Source organism: Haliotis rufescens, unplaced genomic scaffold, assembly GCF_023055435.1.
Source record: "Haliotis rufescens isolate VD_foot unplaced genomic scaffold, xgHalRufe1.0.p SCAF_5, whole genome shotgun sequence".
NCBI lineage: Eukaryota > Metazoa > Mollusca > Gastropoda > Lepetellida > Haliotidae > Haliotis > Haliotis rufescens.
This window is the reverse complement of record NW_025964223.1, coordinates 26,109,167-26,136,840: the sequence shown is the minus strand read 5'-3', so window position 1 is coordinate 26,136,840 and position 27,674 is coordinate 26,109,167. Positions and strand designations below refer to the sequence as shown.

The window sequence follows — 27,674 nt, the reverse complement described above, 5'->3', positions numbered from 1 at the left end:
CGACTGATCAATGTACGCAATTCGTGTACATTTATTCGTGTATAATACGCACTCGTGTGTTATATGCAACCTTAATTACGGGCAATTAAATTCTGTAAAATATATCTGTCGTGTATAATACGCACATACTTTTCTTTTGTATCATTTCAGGCTGTCAGCAGAAACCACATAAAAATTACGATCTTTCGACTCTTTCACCAAAATCATATTCTATTAAGAGCACCTTATTTCTAATTTTGAGAGCGCCCCGGGCGCTTATTACGTCAAATACGGTAACTAAATGAACAAAATTGTATTTTTCGGATGAAAATTCTGAATTTGAATATGATGCTATGCATTAATTTCCCATTGACATATGCCAAATATGGGCATGATTGCAGTCATAGCTTAAAGAAAATGTGCAAAATGCCTTCTTGTTGAATTTTCAGACAGACTAAAGCAGAAATGCTTGTTGAGCCATAAGACCTGGGCTGGAGTTTCTTCACAAAATGGTGAATTTGTCCCAGGAATACCTGAAGCCATGATATTGCTACACTGTTTCTAAAAGTGTTCACAAAATGTCACTCAATGAAGGTCCCAGGCTGGTAGCCTTTTGACCTGATTTCTTATCTGGTGGTATAAGGGGATGGTGACATCAAATCTTATTTGGATTAGAAGAAATGAACTTGATTATTACCACCTCTTGACCAACACACTTGGGATGCATCATGTCATACCTTGGACGAAGGACCAAGTGTTTTGGACCAACAACATTCCAAACCATCTGACCAGACCCTGGATTTATGACATGCTGTATTTTTTGGTCAACATTATCAGTCATGAGACTGTTTTGCATAATCTACTTTGATTTAGATTAAGCTGAAAATTGTTGTTGTTGGGATTGTTTAGGTAACCGTCCCGAGTTCTCTGACTATACCAACAGGTGGAGTTAGCAACATTAGCATAACTAAGTAGATCCTTACACTAACAGTTCCACCCACCCATGCAAGCCATGTTGGTACATTTGACATACACACAAAGTCCACGTCATGAAATAAGATGTAAAACTAAGTTTGCATTGATGTCATAAGGCCAGGAGTATTGACAGTTGTCTCAAGCTACAGGAGCTGGAGGACTGCCCCAGTGTTCACAATACCCAGTGTCAACATTCACTTGTCAGCCCCTCTGTTTGTCTGGGGATCAATGACTCAAACAAACACCCTTATCAACCTGTTCAATCTTTGTCTGGTCCACAGTTATATTGAGAAAATACTGACTTTGGATGCAATCCTCGCCATGTGATTTACTGGTTACACTACTTTAGTATCCCTGGCATTGCTGGGTGTCCATTTGGTTTACTTTGCCCTTTCAAATCATGTACGGATGTGTACGTGGTGTAATTCTAGATTTTGATCACCAACATGTTATTTCAATTAATTCTAGCATTTTGCTTTCGTGTTTCAATATGTAATGAAGGTAAATGGTGTGTGTTCTATACAATAGCAACTGAATTATGATCAGTCTTAATCTATAGAAAGATGAAAAAGAAGAAATAATTGTCCTTAAAAAAAATGTCATATTATCTTTCAAGATCACAACAATCCTAAATGATGACATATTACTGTAATTGTGATGCAGTTTATTCAAGTCCTTGTTCTAGACACTAATGTTTTGCTGGCGCCAGTCTTGAGATCAAAATAATGGTGTACAGCCGTGAGAAATCTTTGAAAGGCTTTTTCAAGTCGGACACTGACTGAAATCTCAAACCAGAACAATCTTTTCAGACAGAAAACGTATCTCCATGACTCACTGGGATAGTTTTGAGGCTACATTGTAGATATAAAGAGTTGTGAGTAATGAGGAAACATATGTTAACATGTACAGTCAGTGGGCTAATAACAGAAACATCCCCCACCCACCATAAGTGACGTATCTACCCAATGGTTTTCATGTGTCCTCTTGTCTCTGAAATGCTCCTTCTCTCTAGCCCCCTTGCCAGTTATTCCTTTTGTATTTCTCTTGGGGCATTGATGGCCCTGATGGCCCTACAAGTCACTGTGCAGAGTTGCATCTCAAACCTAAGGTCATGGGTTCAAATTAAAAGAAGAACCCTGATTGGTTTGCTATCATCTTACTGTGTCCATACTCCATACCCATGGGTTTCACCAAAGTGGTAAATGTATGAGACCTGCATCACTTGGAGCTTTCCTACCACCTCAAGCTGACAAACCATGATGCAACTGAAACACTAGGGTAGTGTTAAACCCAACTCACTCTCTCACTCACTCACAAATTTTTCGTTTCAATCTTGGTCCCCTCTTTCTATCTGTCCAGCTTCATCTACCTGTAGCTGTATGCTGTGAAACTGGTGTCGTCTTTTAATCCGGTTCTCCTCACAATAAATGTGTTGAATAACCAAATAAATTGTCCAAAAAAGACAATTATTTTGCGGATGATCTCACATCTAAACTATTTTATTTGACAGGAGAACCGGATGAGTACAGCCATGGAGATTATGATCACTTACGTCAACCATCTCCGGTCCCTCTATGACAAGGAACACGCTGAGCTGGAGGACGCCAGGTGAGTGCGCTGTATTACCGGTTTACCGGTAAATTGCAATACAAACTTTCTGTGAATGCATATCGCGATATGATAGCTGTGAACCAATGTTTGCAATACAGTCAGATCACTTTGGAGTTTTCATATTTTATATAATTTATTTAATTTAATTTAATTTAATATAACATGGCTGACCCTGATGTTGAGGCCATGCCGAGCAACAGAGGTAGGGCAGCTGTAGGAAACATTTTGGCCTGTACCCATCCCTAAAAATATATTGCAGGACGTATCGCAATGCAGCACATTGTATTGCATTTTATTGCAATACGGAATTTATGCCAATACCCATCCCTTTTCTGTGTGTTTCAGTATTTATTAACCTCCTTATGAACACAATTCCCTTTGATATTGAGTTAGTGACTATTCCAGCTTTATCACGATAGCCTATAAATAATCAAATCTAGTTTCGACAAACAAGTGGCTGATAGCAAGATGATACACAATCAGCCAGGCTACACATTATAACCACCTGATAACTTTTTATCATGTCAGAGTAGCTTTTTACATTTATATGTTTTTACGTAACGATGTTTATCTTCCCAAAGCTAGGCATTAACTGACTATCAAAATCCTGTTTTCACCCTTGTGGAACTACACTTGAATTCTTTGTAGCTCAATTGTAGTGCCACCAGTGGCTGTTACAAGTTATGTCCCTTTTATTCAGCAATGAGATTCCACCAATCATATCACTTTCATTTGTTTCAAACAAAATTGCAGCACCCAGTCAAGACAATCTGATTGATAATACGCGCGAGGTGCATCAAATCACTTGTGAACATAGATTAATAAAAAAACTTTTGTAAAGATATCTTTCGACAATCAGTTGATGATGGTTCACATGCTTTGCAAATCCTGCAATCGACAGTCGCCATATTTGTTCATGAACCGGATGTCGATTTCGTTATGTGATTTTGATTGGACTTTGCATAGACTTGTTAGTCCAGCCAAAATATGACTCCAAAATTCCAGCCCAGTTTGGCAAGGGTGGAAACTGAACTTTAACTCAGTTAACTCCCTTGCCTCTGGTAGATGCACTATTTTATTTGTTTTGTACAAGGTGAGATGTTTAACCATTATCTGTCCTCACTTGCTGGCTCTGACAAGTATGGGGTCTTGGTGACCCATTCAGCCCTGGAATCTACACACTAAAGTAGCTCTGATTTTACCTTACTTATTACATTTTTCTGTGCACAATTGAAGGGGTTTATAAAAGTGGTTTTCTTAGGAATATGATCAACAATAAATGATAATAACAAACCGAAATCTTTAGCTTCTCTGGGACTTTTATTACTTGTTTTCCAAAACATTTGGTTTGAATCATATTGATGAAAATACTACACAACTTAAGCACATTAATTTTATTATCTTATCCTTTAATCATCTTGTCATCAATATATACATTCAGCACTGCATTTCATAATGTATCATTTGCTTAATTATATTTTTTTCAGAAAAATTTTGCACGACAAGCCTTTTGGGCAGTCTGTTCTTCATGATCTAGGTTTGTTGCCTTACTCCTTGCACTGTTATGTACAGGAATCAAAACTCCTTCATCAGTCATTTAGTTTTGAAAATAGAAGTGTCAGGCTCATAAATATATTCCCAAAAGTATGACGATTATTTCTTATGTAAAGCACAATTAGCTTTTCATCATTGTACATTATTCTCATTATATATATTGTCCCTTCCTATATTCCTATATATATTGGATTTATGTAGAACAAACATTAAAAAGGAATCATCACACAATTTATTCTCAAATAAAAATGTTTGGAGCCTGTGTTCCTGCTAATAACAGTTTTATTGTGATGATTTCCCTCACAGATCGGTCCAATCGGTCGATGTCAGTTGCTGCCTTGTCTGCCCCACTCAGGGTATGTATTGTCCTTACATGTGATTCTTGACCAGGTGACAATGATTACCTGTCACTCACTGATTTCAGATTCCGAATTATTGATACTTTTTAGAAATTTCTCTATCAATATAAGATATCTTTTATTCATGGACATCACTGGATGTTGTAGTTCCGGAGATGACACTTTTGCATTCTTTTCACTCTTATTAAATCATGTCATGAAATTTGTACATATTGATTTTCCTTTAGACACATTTGATAGTGGTTTTTTTTGTGGTAGTTGTCATGTTTTGGTAGAGTTCATGTTTTCTGAAGCTATGTTATATTTTAGGACCTTATTCCAGAAAGGGTAATGCTGTGTCTGTTATAACTCCCACACTGTAATATAGACTTATGACAGTCATAACGCCTTTGGTAGAACATGGCCTAGGGATGTTATCTGTCTATGTTTGATTTCATTTGCCAGACACTAAATGTTGGTTTAACTTGACAATTTAGCTTCCTCATCTTCGTAGCCGATCCCCTAGTCCAGGTGGTTCTAAGGAGAAGGTACTGGATGGTCCACAACCTTGACCTTGCTCTCTTCTCTCTCTCTCTCTCTGTCAGTCAGCTGGTGTTGTATAGATCTAGACATAATCAGTCAGCTATAGATGTAGCTATTACGGTTGATGTTGGTTGCCATTGAGAACTGTATCATTGTCCTGTAGAATCCGTTTTCATGCTTCCATTGTAGTTGTCAAACTGAGTTGTCAATTTGTGCCAGTTTGCTTAATTTAATGCTTCAGTTTTATTTTGCTTTATAGTGTTAAAGTCCTGCATCAAACATTTTTAAATGTAGATTTGATTTGTATCAGCTTTTTGTTTGTTTTATGTTTTTTATTATATTTTTGGTTGCATTATACCATACATTGAATGCTCTTTGAACGTGGGCATATATTTGTTTGCTGTGATTTGCACATGCATTCAGAATATGATTTGCAGGTAGATGTTCTCATGCATTGTTCATCCTTTGAACTGATTTGTGCAGTAGTAACATCCATTTTACAATGAATGAATGGCGTTTCAATAATTTGATACAGTTATCACATAACCCCAGTAATCGCTCATTTTATTTGCAACACACACCACTGCTGCTACTCTTGCAGACAAGTCAACAACAGATTTGATTATTTTCCAAATAAGAAAACTGACAAGTTTCACAAGCATCTGTTCATGTCAATATTTCTAGTCGTATCCATCACTATCTTGTCGTTCAACAAGTTTAGTGCATTAGAACAAACAGACAATACCAGCATCTTGCCGTGGTGACCTATCAGTTTCCCTGATGAGGCAGCCCCCCACTTGCTTCTCCGTCCATACAAGCATTGATAACTCATCAGCCCAATCTCCATAAATATCTAGATGTTTACACAGGTTTAGGATCAGTTCCTCTCAGCAAGGATACTTCAGGTGTTCCTGGTGCTAGATTCTATACAGATGGTGTTACAAGTGTCAAGATTTATAGTCATCAGGATCAGTCCTCTTGGAGTTATCTCCCTTGTGTTGGAAATGACTACCGAACCAGTACAGTTCACTGTTGTTTTGGCACAGGTGGTCGGCATTAGGGGGAGGGTGTTGTTGAATGGTCCGTGTCATTGCTAAATTACAGTTGCAGATTCTGTAATAACAGATTTCAAGATGTGAATCTTTTATTGCACATGGAGTTTAGACTGTTATTTCTAGGTCTCCCATGGGAATTTGTCTGAAACACATATTTAAGAATGGCAGCAAGAACATGTGGTCATATCGTTAGTGTGGTGTCAGTTGGTATGAACTTGTTTACATGAAACAAACTTATCCTTGGTATCCCTGATGACTTCGAGGTAACAGACGTAGCAACATGCATAGATTTGTTGAAGGAATAACTATATACTGTAGTCCTTGCAAAACTGCTCAGTAGTTAAGATATCTTAAGGACTAATAGAAATTTGCCACTTTTAAGGGTTTTGCTATATGTTATTATTGTGAGGACTAGTGGACTAAAAATGTTAGTTTCTACCGCTGTGTTCATCATATTTTATTATCAAACTTTTGATCAACCATGGTAAGTCTCATCTCAGGGTTTTATTTGAAGCCAGTGGCAGTGGCAGCACTTCATAAAGTTTGCTTAGTTGCAAATTTATAATAAGAAGCCCAACTTTTTCCTGTATCCAAGCTAAAATATTTTGAATCTATTTTAATGAATTTACATTTGAAACATGACATTTTTTCTTATAGTGTGAATATAATCTGCCCTTAAAAGGTCCCAAATATAACCCTGCTTTGTGTGATTATGAAGTATCCCAGAGAGAATTGTTAGAGTATAAGCCAACCTATATGATGTGTCCTGTAGACAAGACGGAGAAGTGAGGTTGTCTTGCCGCGGATGTGTGGTGGCGCAGGCAGCCCCCTTCTCAGACACTCAGCATCATTGGTAAGGATCATAACCTCACCCCCACAAACAACGTGGTCATACCGTCTGTGCACACCCCATCATTCAACACTTTGCCTGGCTCTACAGTGCTTCTTTCGGCAAAGTGCTGTTTTTTTTCTATCAACTATTGTTGTATCACATGCTTCTCTGCATATTATCTCACCATTTCACTTTATTACAGCACATTTCACTTGCTCATGTCTCTATTGCATCAATATCATTCTGTTGTGAAACAATGAAAAATAATAATAATAATAGTTCTTTTCTAACCTAAATATATTGATAATTCTTAGTGTAACTAATTTGTTCTCAAGTGTTTTCATTTTCAAATTATCTATAGGAAATCATTAATTATGATAAAATATTCTACTAGCAATATTTTCTTATCTAATAATATTTATCTATTTGGCTAAGTAAATTTAAATGTGTTAAAATTAGATTGATGAGTTAATTTGTACGAATGTATCAGAAATACAAAACCTTGTATCTCAATATGAACTGTTGTCAGTAACATTTCATCAGATATATCAATAATGTTCCAATTTCAGACTTTGATAAGAGAGCACCTCACACCTGCTAACTGCTTCTGATATTTGTAAATCTTTATCTCTGCTCATCTCATCTTTGCTTATTAATACTCAACATGTAATTAATATTAATTACTATCATCATCTGTTTCTTATCTCACACAAGGACCAATGATGACTCAACATTAGCCCAGATCTGTCTGCACAGTTTGCCTATGCTTACCTGTATATTACATCATATCTCTCCCCCACGTTAACACCTGCCTAACTAACACTCTAAACACTGTACTCATGACTAATGGTAATCTGTGTATTTGAAATTGTATTTGTAGAAGTGATTCTAGGTAATTTGGATTCATCAAGGCCTGATTGATTGTAGATATCCACTTCCTCACTGAAACATGCAAATACAGTTATCCTGTTTCCATGGAGTTCATCTTGTAATCTAAATAATCATTCACTTCTTCTGTCAATTGTTATCAGGGATGCATTGTAATCCCATGTGATATTTACAGCATGTCTGATAACATGTGCATATCAAATACTTAATAGCTTTACACATAATGTAACGGACCGCTGTTATGTAACCAGTGTTATCAGAGTCTAGTGCCATTCCTGTCCAGCTATACCTCCCTCATCCTTTGTGGTGCCAAAGTTCTCACTCTGTGGTATTGGGACATCGCTACTGATGTTGATCCCATGCTAACCTGGATTACAACACATCACCTTTTTCATAATCATATGACACTGACACAGCATCGAACCACTCTTCATCCAAAATTATCTTAGCTATTCATACTAAGGATATTTTTAATTCATAATCCAAATTGTTCTAATATGAAATTATTCTTCCTTGCTGCATGTATTTGTCACTACCTGCCTTAGATGCATGCATCTGTTGAATGTGCATATAGTAGTGGAGATATTTCTATCTGAATACATGTATTGCATGTTAAATGTTTTAATCAGTAGATAGATGGAACTTACATTGTTTACAGATATGCATGATTTGATCTGTTATCTATTAATGATCATCCCATTGTGTCCCTGTAATGAAGATGAAGATACATTCTACTTACTATAGCCTCAAGAGCAATCATTAAATGTAGTTTTGACTGACTGAAAACACATTTGTAAGAGTGTCATGAACACTGAAAAGATTTGCAGGATAATCACAAGCATATAAATTGCTTGCAACCAAATAGTCCATTACTACAATTTGCTGAAGGGCCTAGCTACATGTGTGACAAAAGAGTGATCATTAGGTTACTGTTAAGGGTCAACAACAGTCTTCACACAAGTACCAATCAATGTCCAATAGCAAAATATCTCTCAAACTGTTTTGCCCCAAATGCAATTAGAATTGTCCAAAGGTTAATTTGTTTTTAGCAGTTATGTAAGTATCAGGAGTATCATTGAAATCTGGTCACTGGAGAGCTGGAAGTAGGCAGGTACACAAAAAACTCCAATCTTTTGTTAATCCTGACATTTAGTGACTGTGACAGACACAAAACAATAGCAAATCCCTTTAGGTGAGGTGTATCATGTTCTTAACACCTCTAGACAATAAGTCCCCTACCAGGACAAGCCCTATCCCTGGCCCTAGATGACATATCCCACAAGGAGTCCTCTCATCCCAGCTACATCCAGTCCATGGTAGAGGAGGCTCTGTTGCCTCATAATTACCTCACAACCTTGTGCCACTTTTATTAAAGGACTTGTTCTTAGCCCTTCTTCTGCCTTATGTATGGGCCATACTTTCTTTCTCCCCTAATTGTGTTACCTAGCCCCTGAGTGTTACCTCTTGTCTGTTGCCATTTGGCTTAAGGCTGTATCCACCTGAACAAATAGTTGCTGCATATTGTGATTTAACAGCATCTTAACCCTGTCAGATCCCCACTGTTTATCCCCCTTACCCAAGCAGTGATGTTGATCCCTATTCTGTTTTGTTTTACACCCACTTGTAATTGATTTTTTGTGATAAGAAATTGGCTATGGTCTATGATGATAAATTTAAAACTGATTGACTTAATTAAACATTTTAATACACCCAAATTGTATGTTACTGAATAATATGATTCATTTCTGCAAATTTTCATTTGACAGTGCCTGAAAGTATGATTTTGTCTGACTCATCATAACTGTCTAGTCACCATTTGAAAATATTAAATGCCTTTTAATATAATTGGCGGTTTATTTCAAAATTCAGGTGTTCCGTTCAAAGGTATATATTTTTTTAACAATAAATAATTGATTTCAATAAATTTTCTTTTTTTCTTATTTTCATCTTCTTTAAGCTGTAATCACCCACTTTTTTTTTATTGAGTCACATTTTCAAAGAAATTTACAAATAATAAACCATGTCCTCTTTCAAGATCCTTTCACCTGTCAACCTTATTATGAATAATGTATTACAGTACACCAGTCCCCTAAACAGGGGCATTATGTTGTGGTTTGCCATATGTTATATTTTATCTTGTCAAATGTCTATCAAAAATTGTCCTCCAACAGGAAGCAAACTCCAATCATGCTATTTCAGCCCCGTCTTTGTGTAATAAAGAGTTGCTACACCTTCTCAAGAGTGGTGTTTAGAAAGTATCTCAAGCAAGCACAAGTTAGGCCTGTGTTCCGAAATGCTGAGCTTGCCAGCTGTCATAAGAACTGCTTCACTCTCTCTTGTAGTGATACACCTTTGGTGACGCTTGACAGACTAGAGACGACAATATTTACTGAGGCTTCCCAATGAAAACATTGTTAATATAACATGTGTGAATAAATCTGTATCTGTGGTCAGTTGTTTGACAGCAGATGGATCACTATGAGAATATAAACATCACAAGTCTGTATTTGAGTTTAGCCTAGTTGCCATCTGTTTACATTACTCACTGAAGAAAGATTTGTCCTGTTATCAATTATGCATGATTTCTGTTTCATTTCAAAATAGTATCATATTGGGTAAACATAATTTGTGTTCTGAAGTAAATCATTTAATCAAATTTATGTAAATTAAAGTTTGATTACACTAAAATATACTATTTTGAAATAGTTTTTTGTCTTAAAAATCAAACTATTATTTTTGGCCTAAAATATAGTTTTCATTTGACCTCCAATTAAGATTCTATTGTGTATACTTAAAAGCAGATTTCAATATGGATGCCAGGAGTCTTTCGAGCCTGTTGATTATTAACACAAGTTTAGAAACAATAACAGTAATTACATGCTCTGTACTAATTCCGCTAGTCTTTCAGGATCTACGCCTCTGTAGTGCCATGTAGCAGATTAGTGTAGATGTTTCTAACTGACATGCATGCATGTTTCATAGGACTATCCTTTCTTTACGGAACCCAAGCAGCATGGAGGCAGTAAAGAGATTGTAACTGATGATGAGGTGAGTCCGATAGTCGGATAACATGTAACAGTTCAACTCTTTTAACAGTACACATATTGTTCTCGGTTCTTTAGCGGAAATAAAATAAAATAGTGATTAAGCTTATTTTTCATACAAACTATTAAAAGCATCATGTTGCATATATTTGTATGCATTTGTGATGATTTATCTATGACGATCTCAAACCAATATTAGTTTGTTCCTATTGAGTTGCATATATTTAACCGATTCTAATTTGGGAGGCACGGGTGGCCCAGTCGTCTAAGGCCCCGGGATTCGCTGTGCAGAGTTGCGTCCCTTGGGCACGCCAGAAACCTATGATTGTGGGTTTGAATCCCAGTTCGCCCCGATTATGTTTCTACGATTGTCAGCACCATACCCGTGCTCTTGGGTTTCACCGAAGTGGTAAATGTCTCAGACCTGCATCACTTGGGGCTTCCTCCCACATTAAGCTGACATGTCATGATATAACTGGAATACTGTTAAAAGCGGCATTAAACCCAACTCACTCGTGATTCTAATTTCCTGCAAATGGCTAGCAAGATTTGCTTATTCAGCATCATAATCTAGTCACATATTAATGTTTGTTCTTGCTATTGAACAGGAAACATGTTGAACATGTGATCATCTTCTGTAAATGAAACACCGGTATCTGCTAAATTGCTAATGGTTAAAGTACTATGTACTTATTGACAGAAACATAATCATTTTACATTGATATAATAACTTGGCATTAATCAAAACATATTTCTTTTAAACAATTGAGTTGTCTTTATCTGAAATAATTGTACTGTGGTATTATGAAGTATGACATAATAGATTTAATAAGTGACACTTATTGTGAATGTTTAATTTGCATGCTACCAATGTTTATTCTGCTTGTATAGAGTAGATAGCAGTAGTTTTTCTATGAAAGTAGATACATGTGTGTGATGTCTTATGTAGCACATGTATTGCAAGATTGTCCACTAACAGTTGCTTGTCAAAATACTTTTATCTTAATTTTCTTTGCACTTTCCGAATAAATTTTCAGACAGATTTTTTTCACTTAACTAACCATCTACTGTTACAGTGTTATTTTTAGATTCAGTATTAGATATGATGACTGTTCTCACACATTCACTCCATCCTAATGCATCAACGAATTGAAATGTTTTCCTTTCAGGGTTACGTAATGCACAACAACCATTATCACTTCCCATCTCTAGAGTTTTCATCCACCACTTAAAATCAATTAGTCACCTTACAAATATTTCCAGAGATTTCAGGAAACAGTCAGAAAATAGCCTAATGACCAGAATGTCATATCCGCTTCATTAATTCTCATCATAATCACCGTTTATTCCTCCTCTGTCAAAAGTAAATCACCCATAGTGTGCCCATTGTACAGTAGCAGTGTCAGATTTTTCCCATAGACTGTTCCAGCATACATTATCATCCTGTCCCCACTAACAATACGTGTCCCCCCAACTGTGACTGGTACAGGCCTTGAGGGGGACCCCCATTGTCCTCCACATGTCACATTTCACAATACCCCACCTGCGGAGATCAATGCTATCGGTCATCCTGCCCTCCACCCAACTTTCTCATCTCTTGTTTTATCATATTCATTATTTCTCGTGTCCAGTTAATTATATGTGTGACCACGCTCTTCAGTAGCTTTTGTTCATTGTGATAATTGTTTTTCATAGATGAGGTTCAGCCTTGACTTTTGTTTCAAGGATCGTGTGAAACTTAAATGTGAATATTTAGGACAGGATGATGACGCTTAAGAAATTGTGAAACTTTAAGGGCAATTAAATGTGAAAGAAATATTTTGACAGCTTTCTGAAGTTGTTCTGTCAAAATGGATTGTAACACAAAACCCACCCTAGTTCTCATTTGAATAGTTCTATTCAGCATGATGTAATTTCAAGGGACATTAGGATTTCCGGTATTTTGAATATTTTTTCTTTCAGATGTCTGAACTTGGGAATGAATTGAAAGTTATTTCAATGTGAAATTTTATTCTGTCAGTTGAAATATTGTGATAGCACCATCTAATTATAATCAAGATTTATCATAATATTTTGGTAAATTTTGTAAAAACAACAATATCCACTGTTTCACTGTCTGGTACTAGATTGAAATATTATTGATAATTGTAGTTTCAAACAAAACAATTAATAAAACATAAGTGGTGTAGTTTTTTGTTTTAGCAACTCTGGAATTTTTATTAACAATAGTGATTTTATTGCAAGTTATTCCAAACAATTCATCCAAATAAATCATCCATTTACAATGTTCCATTCCTGGAGTAATTGCAGCAATTAGGTCATGTCAAGATGACCTCACGATTGTAAAATGATGATTGCAATTTGTCATTCATTAACATCTCTAATTCTATTGTTGAACCATTCATCATCATGTCAAGCAATTTACTTTTGACACATCACACTCTTCCATTGTCAAAAAACATTTAAAATTTTGGATGAAATATGTGTAAAAAAAAATGAACACTAAATATTACTAAAACTGTAAATAGTATGAAAACGGTGAATCCTGTAACTGAATCCATTGAATGTAAAAATACAGGAAGTCTATACAAATGAGAATGATCCGGACAATTAGCTCATATCAAAATGTCATCTCAATATCAGATTAGTTAATGAGTTAGGTAAGTATAATTTGTAAGTTGTAAAGTGTCAATGGTTGGATGGTGAAATGTCATCGGTCATCAGGCATTGGAGACAATTACACATTTGACAGGCCTGAGTCATTCTGATGTGTGTTTGATGTGGTGTCACCAGCCATGTGCTTCAGGTAGCAACACAAAACCAGACACCCAGGTCATGGGGTGAAATTTGAGCCTCCCACCAGTAGCAGAGAAACAATCCATGTAACTGTCCAGACACCCCACCCCTCAACCTCCGCCTCCTCCAGCACCACCCTAAATAAACCTTCCACAATCCTCCATAGCAACAACCACCAAACACCCTTATGCATTACTCTGCATATTTAAATACTACAATCATCACTTTCCCTAAAGCTGACTAACTATTTAGTCCCTATAATTTTGATGCTTTCGTCCAGATCCCTGCCCTGCCCACACACCCCCACCTTGTATGACTCCCCCCAGTTCCCTGTGACTGCCCCACAGAACTCTCCCTAACCCCCTGTCCAGGGGGCACACCAATAAAATTACCATAACAGGGAGATGGGAGCTGAAAAGGAAGATGGGTACCCTTGTAGGCTTTTCTAGTTGGGATGTTTGAGAAAAGCGTGTGAAAATGTGCATTAGAGGGTATAACAATGCCTGGCTTGTTGATTGTCACTTGTTGATTGTCACCGTTTAGAGTGTTTGCCATACAGAGGATGTTCTCAAGTCAGTTGGATTCAAAATAACGGATTACACCAGGAAATTATACCTTGTTGTGAATGTCTTGAATGCAGATTTCCTGTAGCGTGTCATTATTTAGTTATATTCATCCCTTGATCATGGACCAAAATTGGAAAAGACAAGAAACAAAAATAAACAATTTTCATATATTCATAATATATCGATCACAACAATAAACTTGACAAGATGCGCAATTATTTATTCCAAGAATAATATCATATTTAATTCAGCCATTATAATTTAAACATTTCTTTGCTCTGCATCAGTTCAATGAAGGAAAGAAATAGTGGTATGTAACCTTTTATATTTATATGCAGTATGTCATTGTTCAATGAAAGTTGTAAGAATTTAATTTAGGTGTTGGGAAACATAGTCACATCATTTATTTAATCATAGATCCTCCTGTAATGTGATTGTAACACCATGTGCTTGTTGTTCAGGATCCCCGGCAGAGATTCCAAGCATTAGTGGGCAATACGCAGATGCGAAATGCAGTAGCTACTACTTTTAGACGCGGCTCTTTAGAACGCCAAGCTAGTGTACAGTCTTCCAAGAGCTCATCTTTCTCACTGTCCAGAGATAGTTCCACAGAAAAGTGAGGGCAACAACATGTGCATTAGATACATAAAATAATATTGGGCCATAATTATTTCCTTGATTATTCTTTTATACATTTTCTTGGTCAACATGTCAAGAGGAAAAAGATAAATAAGAAGATACCTGGATTTAAACGTTTGTGTTAGTTGATTCAATAAGTACCTTATATATATGAAGTTAATTTATGGAAGAAAACTTCTCAGAAAAGTTTGGACAAAAATACAAAGAGATATATTTTGTTTAAAGCATTTGTTCACTCAAAGAGAGATAATATTTATTTTTTTACCATTTCCAAATTTGGAGTAGGCTCCTCTGTTTAATCAAGAAAATAAATTGGTCCAGGCTTATTATCCATTTATGTGCATTATGAAATGTGAATGATTATGATCTTGCATTAAGAAATGAGTCTCCAAATAGAGAACCTATCCATTTATTTGCACTTCGACAACAGTACCAGCTTGATTTTCGATCCATAAGCAAACTTTCTTTGGTAGCATTGTAACGATTTCAAGAGATCTTAATTTAGGAGAATTCATCTATATTTTCCTTCTCATGTAATCAGTGTTAGGGCCATGTTTATTAATTCAGTTGTTTACTGTATAGCAAATTTATCAATAAAATCTTGGTTTTGACAGGATCAAGGAAAGTAAGGAAAATGGGCCACCAAAGCAGGGTTCACAAGAGGAAGAGGCATATCACAGAGGGTAAGGTTATCTCCCTTTGTCAAGAGCATCATGGAATAAACAGACAATATAGATATGCATGGTTTAAGCCTATGTCACATTCTTTTGAGTTTACAAGATCAGACATATGAAAATCAAAGAGTTATTCTGAAAATATTCCCTATGATATTGGACACACTTTTGAAAACAGACCGACAAATTGGCCTAGCCTATCACAGGCTAAATACATATCCAGACTCAGGCTTGGTACCAGTGGCAAACATATCATTTTAAGTTTCCTGATAGTGTTACTATAAGCTTCATCTTGTCTGGCTGGATTTTAATACCATGTCTTCTTTCGTCTAACTGGAGTTTGTGATGTGCAGGTTTGAAGATGGTGTGAAAGCCAAACTGGGCCATGAACTTTCAGACCTCCGGGAGAAACAGAACAATATTGGTCAGAGTCTGGAGGATGTCATGGACAAGGTGGAGAAGTCGAAAGAGGAGGACGAGAGGTTAGGCACATGTTTTTACTGTCTTCATTGCAACTTTTGTGTACAAATAGCACAATTTCGGTCAAGACTTCTAGTAAGCTGCAAAGCATTGTGAGACAGTTTTGCCAAAATCCTGTCGATTCAAGTACTGAGAAAATATTCCGAAGAAATTAAAACAGTAGCTTAATTGTGAACATTTTAATGATCATCTGTGGTTTAGTACTAGCAATTAGTCCTCATAAACTGTATCTGGTTACACAATACTTCAGTGTTTGACAGACATTGCTTCTTTATAATTTGTGTCCCTTGGCCATGTCAGGATCTGCTGATTACTGGTTAATATGCCAGATTTGACCTGTTTATAATAGCATCAAACCATGCTTGTGGGTTTCAACCAAACATTTACATGTGTTGTTATCTAAGAAAACATTTGTTGTTAAATTCATTTTTTCATCTTGTTGACATTAGTAAAAACAATTAAGACTATAAATTTTTCCTTACTCAGAGAGAAGGAAGAAGCAGCTGAAAGGCGGATGATGCAAATGCGAGCCCTCGGCCTCCACAAGCCAAGCTGGGACAACGCAGGACATACATTTCGTATGGCACTGGCAGGGCTCATCTTCATGATAGCAGTAGGCATGGTAATCATGACAATACTTCCAGGGTCAGCGTCGGGCATGGAGGTCCACACAGATGTCCAACATTTCGGGGTGCCACCTGTATAGAGTTTTGTCCCTGCCTGTAATTGCCTATTGAGCCGATGCGCAGCAAACCCAACAGTGAACAGTGTCTTCCTTGGATAACCCTCATCCATATTTGGCTCCAACTCTGAGGAATGCATGTTCATATTAGCCAGTTCAGAAAGATCAACCTTGGATAACCTTGGTTGGGTTTGACTCTCCGAATTAGATGTTGATCATTGCCAAACCAGATCCATCTACTGTTGATTATCTTGGTCAATATATGGTTCCCAATACCTGGGTGGTGGAAGATGGGTTTTTGTCAACCAAATCTACTGCTGTTGCTGGTTTTGAGACTCGTGGAAGGTATTCCTTACCTTCAGGCAAAGACTCTTCAGTGTGAGAAGAACCCTGATAATAGCTCACAGATCCACTGGTTTCTCAGGTTGTACAGATGAGATAGGTTGTGCTCTGTCATCATGGTCAAGTGAAGAAACTGTATATTTCAAGCCTTGGAAGACTGGCTACATGCTGTGATTGTGTGCATTCTATTTATTAGCCAAACCTATTTATATTGCCTGTAAATGGTATGAAATAGAACACAAGCTTATATATATCTATCTATATTGTATTATATCATATTGTACAAAGTATCAAAATTGTCATCTCATTGATATTATGTGAATTTTAGTGTGTTGTATTGTCTTCAACCTCTAGTTGAATCAATTTGTTTACAAGAATTCAGTAGAATTTCAATGGTGATTCAGTTGATACTGACACAGCTCAAATAGTTTTACCATAGTATTTGTGAAAAAAAAAAAAATCAAAAATGTTTTGCAATGTTTTGAAGATAGTGCTGTGTACTAGTCAATTAATTGTTTCTTATCTCAACATAAGCCTTGAGCGGCATGTTCTACTTTGCCAGTGACATGCATTCAGAATGATTTTCTGATGTATTTTCTAATAAGAATATGACAATTTATTATGTGTAGAAAAGCTATGTCTAAGGATGTTTATTTCATCATGGCCTTTCTGTTTTAAAATGTACACAAAGTGACTGATGTTATTCCAAAGTTGGTATCAGCCCACTTCACCTGTTCACATGATAATAAAAACTGACAAATATGTGTAAGGGACATGGGAAGATACGCATGGATAATAGGTGATTGGGAAACAGAAGTTTTGTTATTAGCTGTGAATCTCCATCCATGTAGCATTGATAGTTGACAGCACATAATGTAAGCAAGTGAAGTTGGGTGTTTAGATAGCACAAATTGGAAACTAATGTTTTATTGGTGGTAATGTTTGGTGAGCCGATGATTAGGTCAGGATGCCTACATGTTGCAAAAGAAATATTGAAAAATAATTCTTTGGTCACTTGCAAGTAGAGGTTTTTCTTTAAAAAATCTAAATCCACCTTCTTGGGGGTTAATTTTGGAAATATATACCCAAAATTCTTAAAATAATTATGTGATTGAAAGACTTGTCAGATATATAAGTAACAATAGCTAGCATTTATAAACCATTAACATTTGCCATTTACAGTAAGCAGTAAAGCTCTGAATCAAAACTTGTCCTTTACTTCAGATGGGAAGGTTAATCTGCACAAAATTTACTCCAAATGTGCTACATTCTAAAAGTGATCCAATATCAACATGATTAATCTGAGTAGGGAGGATAAAACTATCCAGTCCCCCAATTTAATGGCATTTTAGTCGCTTCCACTGATTGACTGTAGAACATCTGAGACTAAAGGTACTCCATCAAAGGTTTGCTACAGAAATTTGGTGAAGTGGGTTGTAACTGCAAAGGTGTGTACATTTGTCTTGACCTTAACATGTTGTTATTTTATTCTGATATCTTTTAGCAGTGTTCGAAATTAGACACCAAAGTCAGGGGGTCCCTGTCATAACTCTTGTTTAGAGGTAAACAGTTAGGAGGTCCCTAGATTCAAATACTACAGGAGCAAACCTCTGTCACCCCCTTTATTTTGAACACTATTTAGGGTGCTGATTAATTAATATTACAACATGTTTGTGTTTATTCATCTAATAAAGAACACAACTGTATTCATTAACTATTTTCATATGATACAGTAATGAATTTTTCATATTGATTAAGTGCATTAAATCATCTCCAAAGTGCATTACAAACTTATCACTTATTCATAGAAAATCCCTTATATATATATATATATCTTCTTGTAGAATAAAGTTACATTTGGTGAATCATGTTTGTCAACCAAACTTGTTGAAATGTGGAAGCATCAAAATTCAGGGCACATTGCATACATTGTGATTTTAACATCTCTAACACCCAGACAAAAAGATTTATCCAATTTGTGTATCACCCACTTTCATTGAAACATTTCTCAAACAATTATGAGAGCCTAAGAATGTATTTTATTGACACATTTCACACAATGTAGTTTATTATAGGAAATCAGTTTGGCATAGTATGTAATTCCTCATCATTTGGGTTTTCATTTGATCGATGACATTCAAACATTCAGTGAGTTAAGCCCTTAAATATATACATTATGACATACAACAGAATATATAAACTGTGTACTTTACTTTACTGTGAGATTTACAGATAAGCTTCCGTGTATGCTTCAAAATGTGAATGTGATATTTAACACTAAAATGCATCTATCATAAAGAAACAACACAAAAAGATTATGTTAAAAAAGTGCTTGAGTTGTTTATCGTGTTTCCTGTATTGTATGGATGGCAATTATTTCCTTGTTTATAATTGGAAAAAGGATTTTGGCAATCAAAATGGTTTTTTTATATCACACGGTCACATGAATATAAGACATCCGTGGTGGTTTTCTTGATGAACATACTTAGCTGTGATTTTTCATATTTCATGTCTACTATTATAGATAGTGATTTATATTCAATGCCCAGACATTTCTGTGATATTTATTTACAAATCAAGTTCAAACTTTTTCGATTTTTCGAAGTTTTTGCAAGATTTTGTAAGTTATATGAAGTACTTCAGAATAACGACATCAGTGCCAGTTCATGAATGTATCAAGACGCAGTGAAGACAGTAATAGTGCCACAGGATGCTTTTCTGACAATATTTCTCAAAACTAACAGTAAATCTGCCGCTGGAGAAAAAGGAAAGGATGCAGTCATAAATATGTATTGCGTCACAACTTTTTCAGAAAGGTTTTGAATAATGTAAATGTATTTCATATTCTCATTCTCGGTTGTTTAACATTACATGGGATGAAAATCATTTACGAATGAGTTGTGGTAGTTCAACATGAAATTTAAAGGTTTTCACATAGCTGATGGCTTCATGGCTTCGCTTGATATATTGTTGAAATGCTCTTGACAGAACAGAATCATTAGCGGCAGGAATTGTGTGGTGGTCAGCAATACCCTTACTGCCATCAACACTTCTCAATAGTCCCTCAATAATTTATTGTAATTTTAAACAGAGCCATCATTTATCCTTGTTTTATTGAGATTTTATTCATGTTGAATAATTGTGTGCTTCAGCCTACAGTTGAAACAATAAATATATTTTTGATCTACCTCAGCTTTGTCATCACTATTAAAAGGAAATAGTTTGAGATGTACACTATTTAAAGAAGGGGTTTAAGTTCATGAGACGCATTAAACTGCATTGATGAGAGTTTTAGTGACTTAGAAGCACAACTGCTTTATCTGACCAGTCCATCATGGTAAAAACCATAAACTGTGACACTTTGATAGGTTGAAAAGGTCAGAGTATGATGTGGTGGACTTTTATTGCCTGGACAGGCAGTTGTTTCCATCAAGTTAGTATAACAGTAATCCTTTACTGACACATCCACACTTCAAGGATTCTCATGTCACAAACAAGGCTGCTCTAAATCAGGAAAGGATGGACTTGACTTTAAGTTTCATCTTTTTTCTAATAAATGTCCAAACCGTTCTGGATTAAATATTACATCATTTACACAATTCAATTAAATACTAGTAAATCTATTTGGTTTTTAAGGCATTCACAAATGTGACAAAGACCTGAACACAGGAAATTGTAAAAACATAGGGAATTGTCGGTTCCAATTGAAAATGTAACAGTAATCCTCACCCATCAGCTTTGCATAAATAAAGCCAACATTTAGGTGTCAAGGCATATACCACTTTAAATAGCAAAACACCCCCCAAAAGATCAATTTAACTTATTATCCTTTGGTTAAAGTGCACACTGCTCAGTCAGGAAATGTAAGCATGCCACCCTTCACGGTAGCATAGAAAGCTATACAAATCCTCTTTACACAGTTTTCATAACAGATTGTGAAGCTTGTGAACTGTGAAAACATTTAGATTCATTAGCTACAGAGATCAGTGTCAGGTTCACTTCACACCATCCTATTGTTTGGGTAATTAAAGACAGGCTCACTTAGAAAACCAAAGAGGAAGTTAACACAACAATCCTTTGAGCTTAATTAGGTTGAGTGAAGCCTTGTAATTAGATGTGGCATAATCTTCAAAGGTATGGCAAACAATAGGCTACTGTTGACAGCCTTTGAAGCACTGAAATCCATTGTTTTCACGACTGACAATAGATTATTGTTGTCAGGTGTTGGCATGACCTGAAAATTAGATGAAAATATGTGTGAAATAAATATTAACTTTTAAAACTGCAATAAGTGCATCCATAACATGTCAGTACCCGGTATATTGTAACAAATCTCTAATAATTGTTCTGGCTTTATTTGTGGCATTTCTGCATCTGCAGCTTTTAAGTTCAATACAAATTTTGATTGTTGTTAAACTTATGTATTGCCAGTTTGCAAGACTTGCATTACCATCGGCATTGTTTCTGTTAGTTGTGCTGACAGCACTGAAATATCAATTGATTTCTCAGCAGGACGAATGCAGCATCTGTTCATATCACTGTTTCCTGATACCAGCGAATGGGGGTGTGCACCACTGAAAAAAACCATCTATTCCAAAACTAAATCGTGCAGTTATCATACATTGTTTGCACCTTAGCATGGCACAGAACAGATTCCTGCTAAAGAAAACAGCTGAAATGAGTAGTTACCTCATAAACACATTAGAAATTGTTGGTCATTTCCAAGGTTGTTCACCCCTCCATCCAGATTCCACCCAATTTGGCCCAATAACTCTTAAATACAATAAAAAATATTGATTTTAAACAAGGACACATCTTGTCTTGTTTGGACAAAAATGAAAATATAGATACCAGAGGCAGTTTCTTTTTAGTTGACCAACAAGCAGTCAAGAAGTTAACATCTGTGTCCCCCCAATATTACTGTTGATCCCAATTCTCCATGTTAGAGAACCCCCAATAGTTGTTTCTGTTGGAAACCCAATATTGCTTTTGTTTTTTGAGGGGGACTGGATCTACGCAGTTATGGTAGTTATTAACTTTTTCTGCATAAATCCAGATGTGCATACTAACTTTTGATAGGGATACAAGCTAATATTTCACAATAAACTGTATCCTGAATATCCCTGTCAAAAGTTTAGAAGCTTATATTTCCATGAGGTATACATCACAAAAGTCAGAAATTTATTTCTTTGATTTTTTTATTTCTTGATTTTTTGTTTTATTCTTTGACACTTGTCATTCGTTTATTTACAAAAATTGTACATTAACATCTTTGGCATAATTAATTCCCTAACAATATTCAGCTACTAGACAAGAGAATTACAAATCATGATTGAAGTAATAGTAAACAGCCACCTCAGGCATTGCACCGCCACAAGTGAATCTTTACAGCACCATGTCTACAACAACTGACACTTCAAACGTAACAAACTTTGTTTCAAGAACTTAATACCTTATTCGATTCAGATCAAATAATATAACTCGGAATGACATTCCAAAGATGAGGAAATACTACAAAAGTATTACAACCGACAGATAGAAAAGATACATAGTTTAGAATTTTGCTACATAGGAAATGTGGTGAACTAATGTCTGTTCAGGAACTCGGCACTGGGATCCAGACATCCTCTGGCTTATCACATGCATGGAAAAAAATTCCAGCCATAATTATCACTGTTCAGTTTCTGGAATCTCTGCAGCACACATTTTTCATCCATCCATCCTCACGTAAAAGTCACCAAGAGCACCTGTGTCCACATTATTAATATATACAATCTTCTGGCACATGTAGAAGTCATTGTTTGCACTTTAGTCACAGCCTGGGGCTTGGATGAACCAAGAATAAAAAGTAGAGCACATTAGTATCACATCGTGGGAGGGAGAACCGTGGTTTGACGCTCAAAATGCAGATAAACTCATGCTTCTCTTCATCTTGTTGCCGATAAGCCGACTTGATCTTGGAAGCACTCGGTTTGCACTGGCTACAACTGGTACTGCTAGAGGACTGACTTGGGTCATGAACTGTGTGGCTTCAATCAGCTTCCTGGAAACAAAAAACAAGACAATGTCACACAACCATCTACAGAGGTATGAATAGTAAAAAGAATAATAAATCCAATAGGATATAATACAAGTTAGACTGCTACATGATGGTACGGACATGCCAGAACTACCACAAACAGTTACTAAACTCCTAAAATGTATTTAAATGGGTTGTGTTTTGAGGTTACTTACATTGACAAGAGTTGGTTCTTGAATCGTTCTTCATTCAGTTCTTTCCTCAACTGTGCCTTGGTCATCTGTATCTGGGGACACAGAAGCGGGTGCACAGTGAGGGACTGGGCGGAGGGACGGTCCCGGGGATCAGGACACACCATGCTCTGGAGAAGGCTGTGGAACTCTGCACTATATTGGGGTAGACTTGGGAGGTGGCCATCCCGTATGGAATGCCACACATCACCATTCTTTGGGAGCTCCTTGCAGGCAGCCTAAACAAAGAATGAATCAGATAAGCACAAGAAAAACATCAAATTGTGGTTTTCTAAAGAAAACTAAATGATGATAACAAGATAGATATGATATTTTTTTTATATATTGTTATGCATATGGGGGATACTTACAGCTTCAAATATTGTCAATCCAAGAGAGAATACGTCAGCTTTTGATAGATGACTGAAGTCTTCTTTCAGGATCTGTCTGGACAGATATCTGCAGTCACCATCTTCTACCACTGGGTTACTGACTGATGTCACATGACCAAGGTCACCTGAAACACAGAAAACAAACATTTATAATAAACATTCAAAATTTATGATTCAATTTACTTCTTTAATTTTTTACTATGTTCTTCTGTTATATTAGTCCATTTCTGAATAATCACAAAACATACCTATTTTATATGTGACTGCCTCCTCTCGCTCTTCATCTTCTTCACATGACTCCATCCCACTCTCTGGCGAGGCCAGGAACTTGGGGTTTCTGTGGATGAAGATGTTGCCAGGCTTGATGTCCAGGTGGACCAGGTTCTGTGAGTGGATGTACTTGAGTCCCTGGGAGGACTGGTATAGGATCTGTCGCAGTTCAGATTCCATCAAATGACCACCCGACCTCCGGTTGTCTTCGATGATGTCAGCTAAGCTTCCCCCTACAAACAGAAATATCACATTAATACCAAAAATCGAGATTATATGTCAACACATTATCCTTACAAATATATTAAGGACATAGTGATTGATCTTATTTTGAAAACTGGTATCATTTTGTTAAATTGCTTTGCACTCACCATTGCAATATTCATTCTGTATAAACATGTGGTCATCTTCTGCCCATGCGGAGTAGTATCTCACAACATGTGCATGCTTTCCAAGGACGGCATGGGCGTACACCTCGTTCATTGCATTGCGTCTGGAAAAGATAAGCAGAAACATTAAAATCTTAACGCATATTGTTCACTTACATGTCACACTCACAAATAGTTTATTACAATTTGAATTATAATTATTGCTTACTTATAAAAATTAAACTATGACTGTAATACTTACTCATAGACACTGCCTGCTACTGGGGTCTTTGACTTCTTGATGGCGTAAGTACAACCATCAAGTCTGTGGACGCACTTGTGCACGCTACCGAATTCTCCATCACCGAGCTTGCAGACCTCATAGAACTCTTCATTATAGCGGGATGTGTTGATTTCATGCAGGGCAATTTTCTTGTTTGATGGCATGTCGACGACATCTTCTGTTTCATCACTCATGGATTCATCTAGCAAACTCCTGTAAAAAATAAATACAAACAAATTATTACTTCGGCAAAAATCTTTCTTTTTTTAAAAAGTTATTAGCAATTATTTATTAATTTTAAATTATCAGCCTCCTAAACCTAGTCATTTTGAAATTGAACAAAATTAGGGATGATGTGATCATCTATTTACAAAACATCAGTCATTTCCAAATATGGCAATTTCCAGAACTTATTGTTACCGATTGACGTCATAAGCAATATGAGTCATATTAGACCCGAGGTGTTGGTATCCATCCATTTAAATTCTGATACACCCACTGGTCAAGTACGAAATGGTCAGTTTAACCCTCACCACATCAACCAGTTCAAACTGGCTTCAGTGGGCACTCAAGCGCAACCAACTGTCTTGTAAACATTCCATAAACAACTGTTATTTAGAGATCAAAATACGTATCAGAATTTAAAAATAATGGTCAGAAATTTAAATAAAATAATATACTACTTCAAAATACGAACTCGTGAACATTTACATGCGTATAGTCAAACATATTTTCGATTCTAACAAGATGCAAATTTGAAGGGGTCAGTCCATTTAAATATAGGTCAAAGGGGCTGAACGAAAAATGGCCGCCACCACCTACCTTTCGAAATCCGATCTGTTTCTCTTGGTCCCAACACTCTGTCTGTTTCCGGGTGTGAAGGGATTGACATTAGCTTCTACTTTTTCTGTTGATGGGGATTTCTTCCTTGATTCCTTGATTTTCTGTTTCTGTGCTTTTTGAAGTAGTGACTTGGGTGTGTGGGGGGTATCGAACAGTCTCAAGGCACGCAGTCTTCGATGGGGAGGGGAAATAGATTTAGGGGAAAAATCACATTCACCGGGCACTTGTTGCTCGTCGTCTTCCATATCCTCGAAAGAAAGAGTCACTGCCACAGGAGACATTCTCCGGGGTCTAGTAATCCGTCTTCTGGGTCTCGGGCTAGGCACAGGTGATGGTGATGGAAAATCCACTTCTAGAAAATCCGAAGGCTGTTCCGCAAATGGTGTTGATGTATGTAGACTGGTCTCGTCGAAATCGTCGTATGTGAGAGTTTTCATGATACACCCTTCCTCTCGCCGCAACATCGATCGTCGACTACGATTCAGTCTTGGTTTGACGCAAGACATCATCACAGATATATAGCACTCACTGGTAATTCTCAAAATAAGTAATCCAACGCACTCGATCGATGTGAATCCACACACTGGTGATCACTCGTTCACTCGTCTCCCTTTTAGATTTGGCGGGACCGTTAATCACGTGATCGCGTGAGCCAATGAGACAGCAGGTGCCCGTAGCGGTTCATCCAGTCATATTATCCCATGCTCGACTGGCTTCGGTTGGTTGTTGTTTTTGTAGATGAGTAAAGATTGCGGGACTGTTTTTAGACGTCCTATTGGGAAACTTCAAAGAGTAGAGCTAATTTCTGATCCTAATTTTGTCCACGCCCAATTGGCTTCAACAGAGATTTAACTATGTATTTACAGCAAAATAACTTGCGCCTAATAATTAGCATTGACATCTTCAATTGTTAACTGAGCATCCCCATGAAATATTGCCTTTAAAGATCCACGCAGTTGGTAATTACCAATTGTTTTCAAGCGCAAGCCTAAGAATAAATAACAAAAAGAATACTGTAATTGTAAACAAACTCTGTAATTATCTGTAAACCACAGATGGTCACTATCCTTAATTGAAATGGTTTCAAAAGATGCCTCAATTAGACAAATTATATATCATGCAATAATGTCGCTGTAACCTTAGGAATTTTAAATACACGCGTTCGGATAGATACATTCCTTCCGTATAAATCTGTAGGTCGTTCGTATGCTATTCTATGATTTATTGTGTTTACACTGGTTTATACTATTTTATATGAACCCAACATTTCATATGGAGAACAGGATGGGGTGGGGTGTAGATTAAGAGTAGGGTGTAAACATGACGGAGTATTATTGTGGATAAAACCTGTTTATTATACATGCATACACGACGTTTCGGGGCTACGTTTTGTCTCTTCATCGGTTGAAGGACCAGTGCCCTGAAACGTTGCATATGTATGCTAAAGATGTTATGATTCATAATAGACTCCTTGTCATGTCATAACGAAATATAGATAATTACTGCATTATTACGTACTAAGAGCAAATGACACATCACTGATATCCGCACATACTGACTAGCCTTATTTACTGATATATCATAGTGATGCTGAAACGCCCGGTATCAATTATTTCAGTGTGCAATGGTAATACTGCTATTGTGAGTATCTATAGGCACACCGTGTGCCGTAAAGCGATGTAAATAGTTTGCAGTTATGACCATTGTATTCATCACTGTTGTAAAATCTGTATATTGTGGAGGAAATGTGAGTACCGGTTGATTGCGATTATATTCCATATCTGACCTCAAACTCATTGAGTATGGGTGCCTGGAATAAACAGCGTGCGTGTGTTGTGCAACATGACAATGCCGGTTTATGTGAGAGTATATGTTCCGACTTCCGTGCATGCACAGTTGACCCGACAGCGCCAGGGGTCCTGACCTCTGTGTACACGTAACAGCTAATTCCGTGTCGTTTCTAATTACAACAGAAAGTCTGGTTAGAGGATCAACTAAATGCAAATTAATATCTTATAATCTATGATGGGTTCATGCTGAGAAAAAAAGAGCGGCTTTTGTGTGTAATTTCACCCTACACTTAACGTCTAATTGAAATTCTATAAAAGTTCTATGTGAACATCGTTTTAATGGCGTGAATTGCTATATAATGACGACAACATACATTCACCGCCTTCATATTTATGACACTTACAGTGATATAATTATGTCGATTTCTCCAAAGACAAAGATACTGGTCTATCGCGGGGTATGTAAAACGCATTAGAGGAA

General features: G+C 36.6%; 2 protein-coding genes across 7 annotated transcripts in view; one reads left to right on the top strand and one right to left on the bottom strand.

Moving 5' to 3' along the window:
* LOC124110784 (inositol 1,4,5-triphosphate receptor associated 2-like) overlaps window positions 1–20,185 on the top strand; it is a 177,356-nt gene extending 157,171 nt beyond the window's left edge. For 3 of the 6 annotated variants that reach the window (XM_048384574.1, XM_046470209.2, XM_046470200.2), the window contains exons 33-41: window positions 2,465–2,562; window positions 4,053–4,102; window positions 4,426–4,475; window positions 6,828–6,908; window positions 10,758–10,823; window positions 14,643–14,797; window positions 15,435–15,503; window positions 15,848–15,976; window positions 16,461–20,185. In XM_048384574.1, the coding sequence (XP_048240531.1) occupies window positions 2,465–2,562; window positions 4,053–4,102; window positions 4,426–4,475; window positions 6,828–6,908; window positions 10,758–10,823; window positions 14,643–14,797; window positions 15,435–15,503; window positions 15,848–15,976; window positions 16,461–16,680 (918 nt within the window). In that variant the 3' untranslated portion in view covers window positions 16,681–20,185. Of the gene's footprint in view, window positions 1–2,464; window positions 2,563–4,052; window positions 4,103–4,425; window positions 4,476–4,954; window positions 5,006–6,827; window positions 6,909–10,757; window positions 10,824–14,642; window positions 14,798–15,434; window positions 15,504–15,847; window positions 15,977–16,460 lie in introns of all 6 variants that reach the window. The other 3 variants (XM_048384575.1, XM_046470217.2, XM_048384576.1) reach the window with 3 other exon arrangements.
* Window positions 20,186–22,186: 2,001 nt separating this feature from the next.
* Window positions 22,187–26,033, bottom strand: LOC124110803 (wee1-like protein kinase 1-B). Its single transcript, XM_046470225.2, has 7 exons — window positions 25,383–26,033; window positions 24,540–24,773; window positions 24,281–24,402; window positions 23,888–24,142; window positions 23,619–23,764; window positions 23,233–23,486; window positions 22,187–23,041 (listed from the first exon to the last, which is right to left on the bottom strand). The coding sequence occupies exons 1-7, from the start codon at window positions 25,910–25,912 to the stop codon at window positions 22,897–22,899; spliced, it is 1,686 nt and encodes a 561-aa protein (XP_046326181.1). The 5' UTR covers window positions 25,913–26,033; the 3' UTR covers window positions 22,187–22,896.
* Window positions 26,034–27,674: the final 1,641 nt, after the last annotated feature.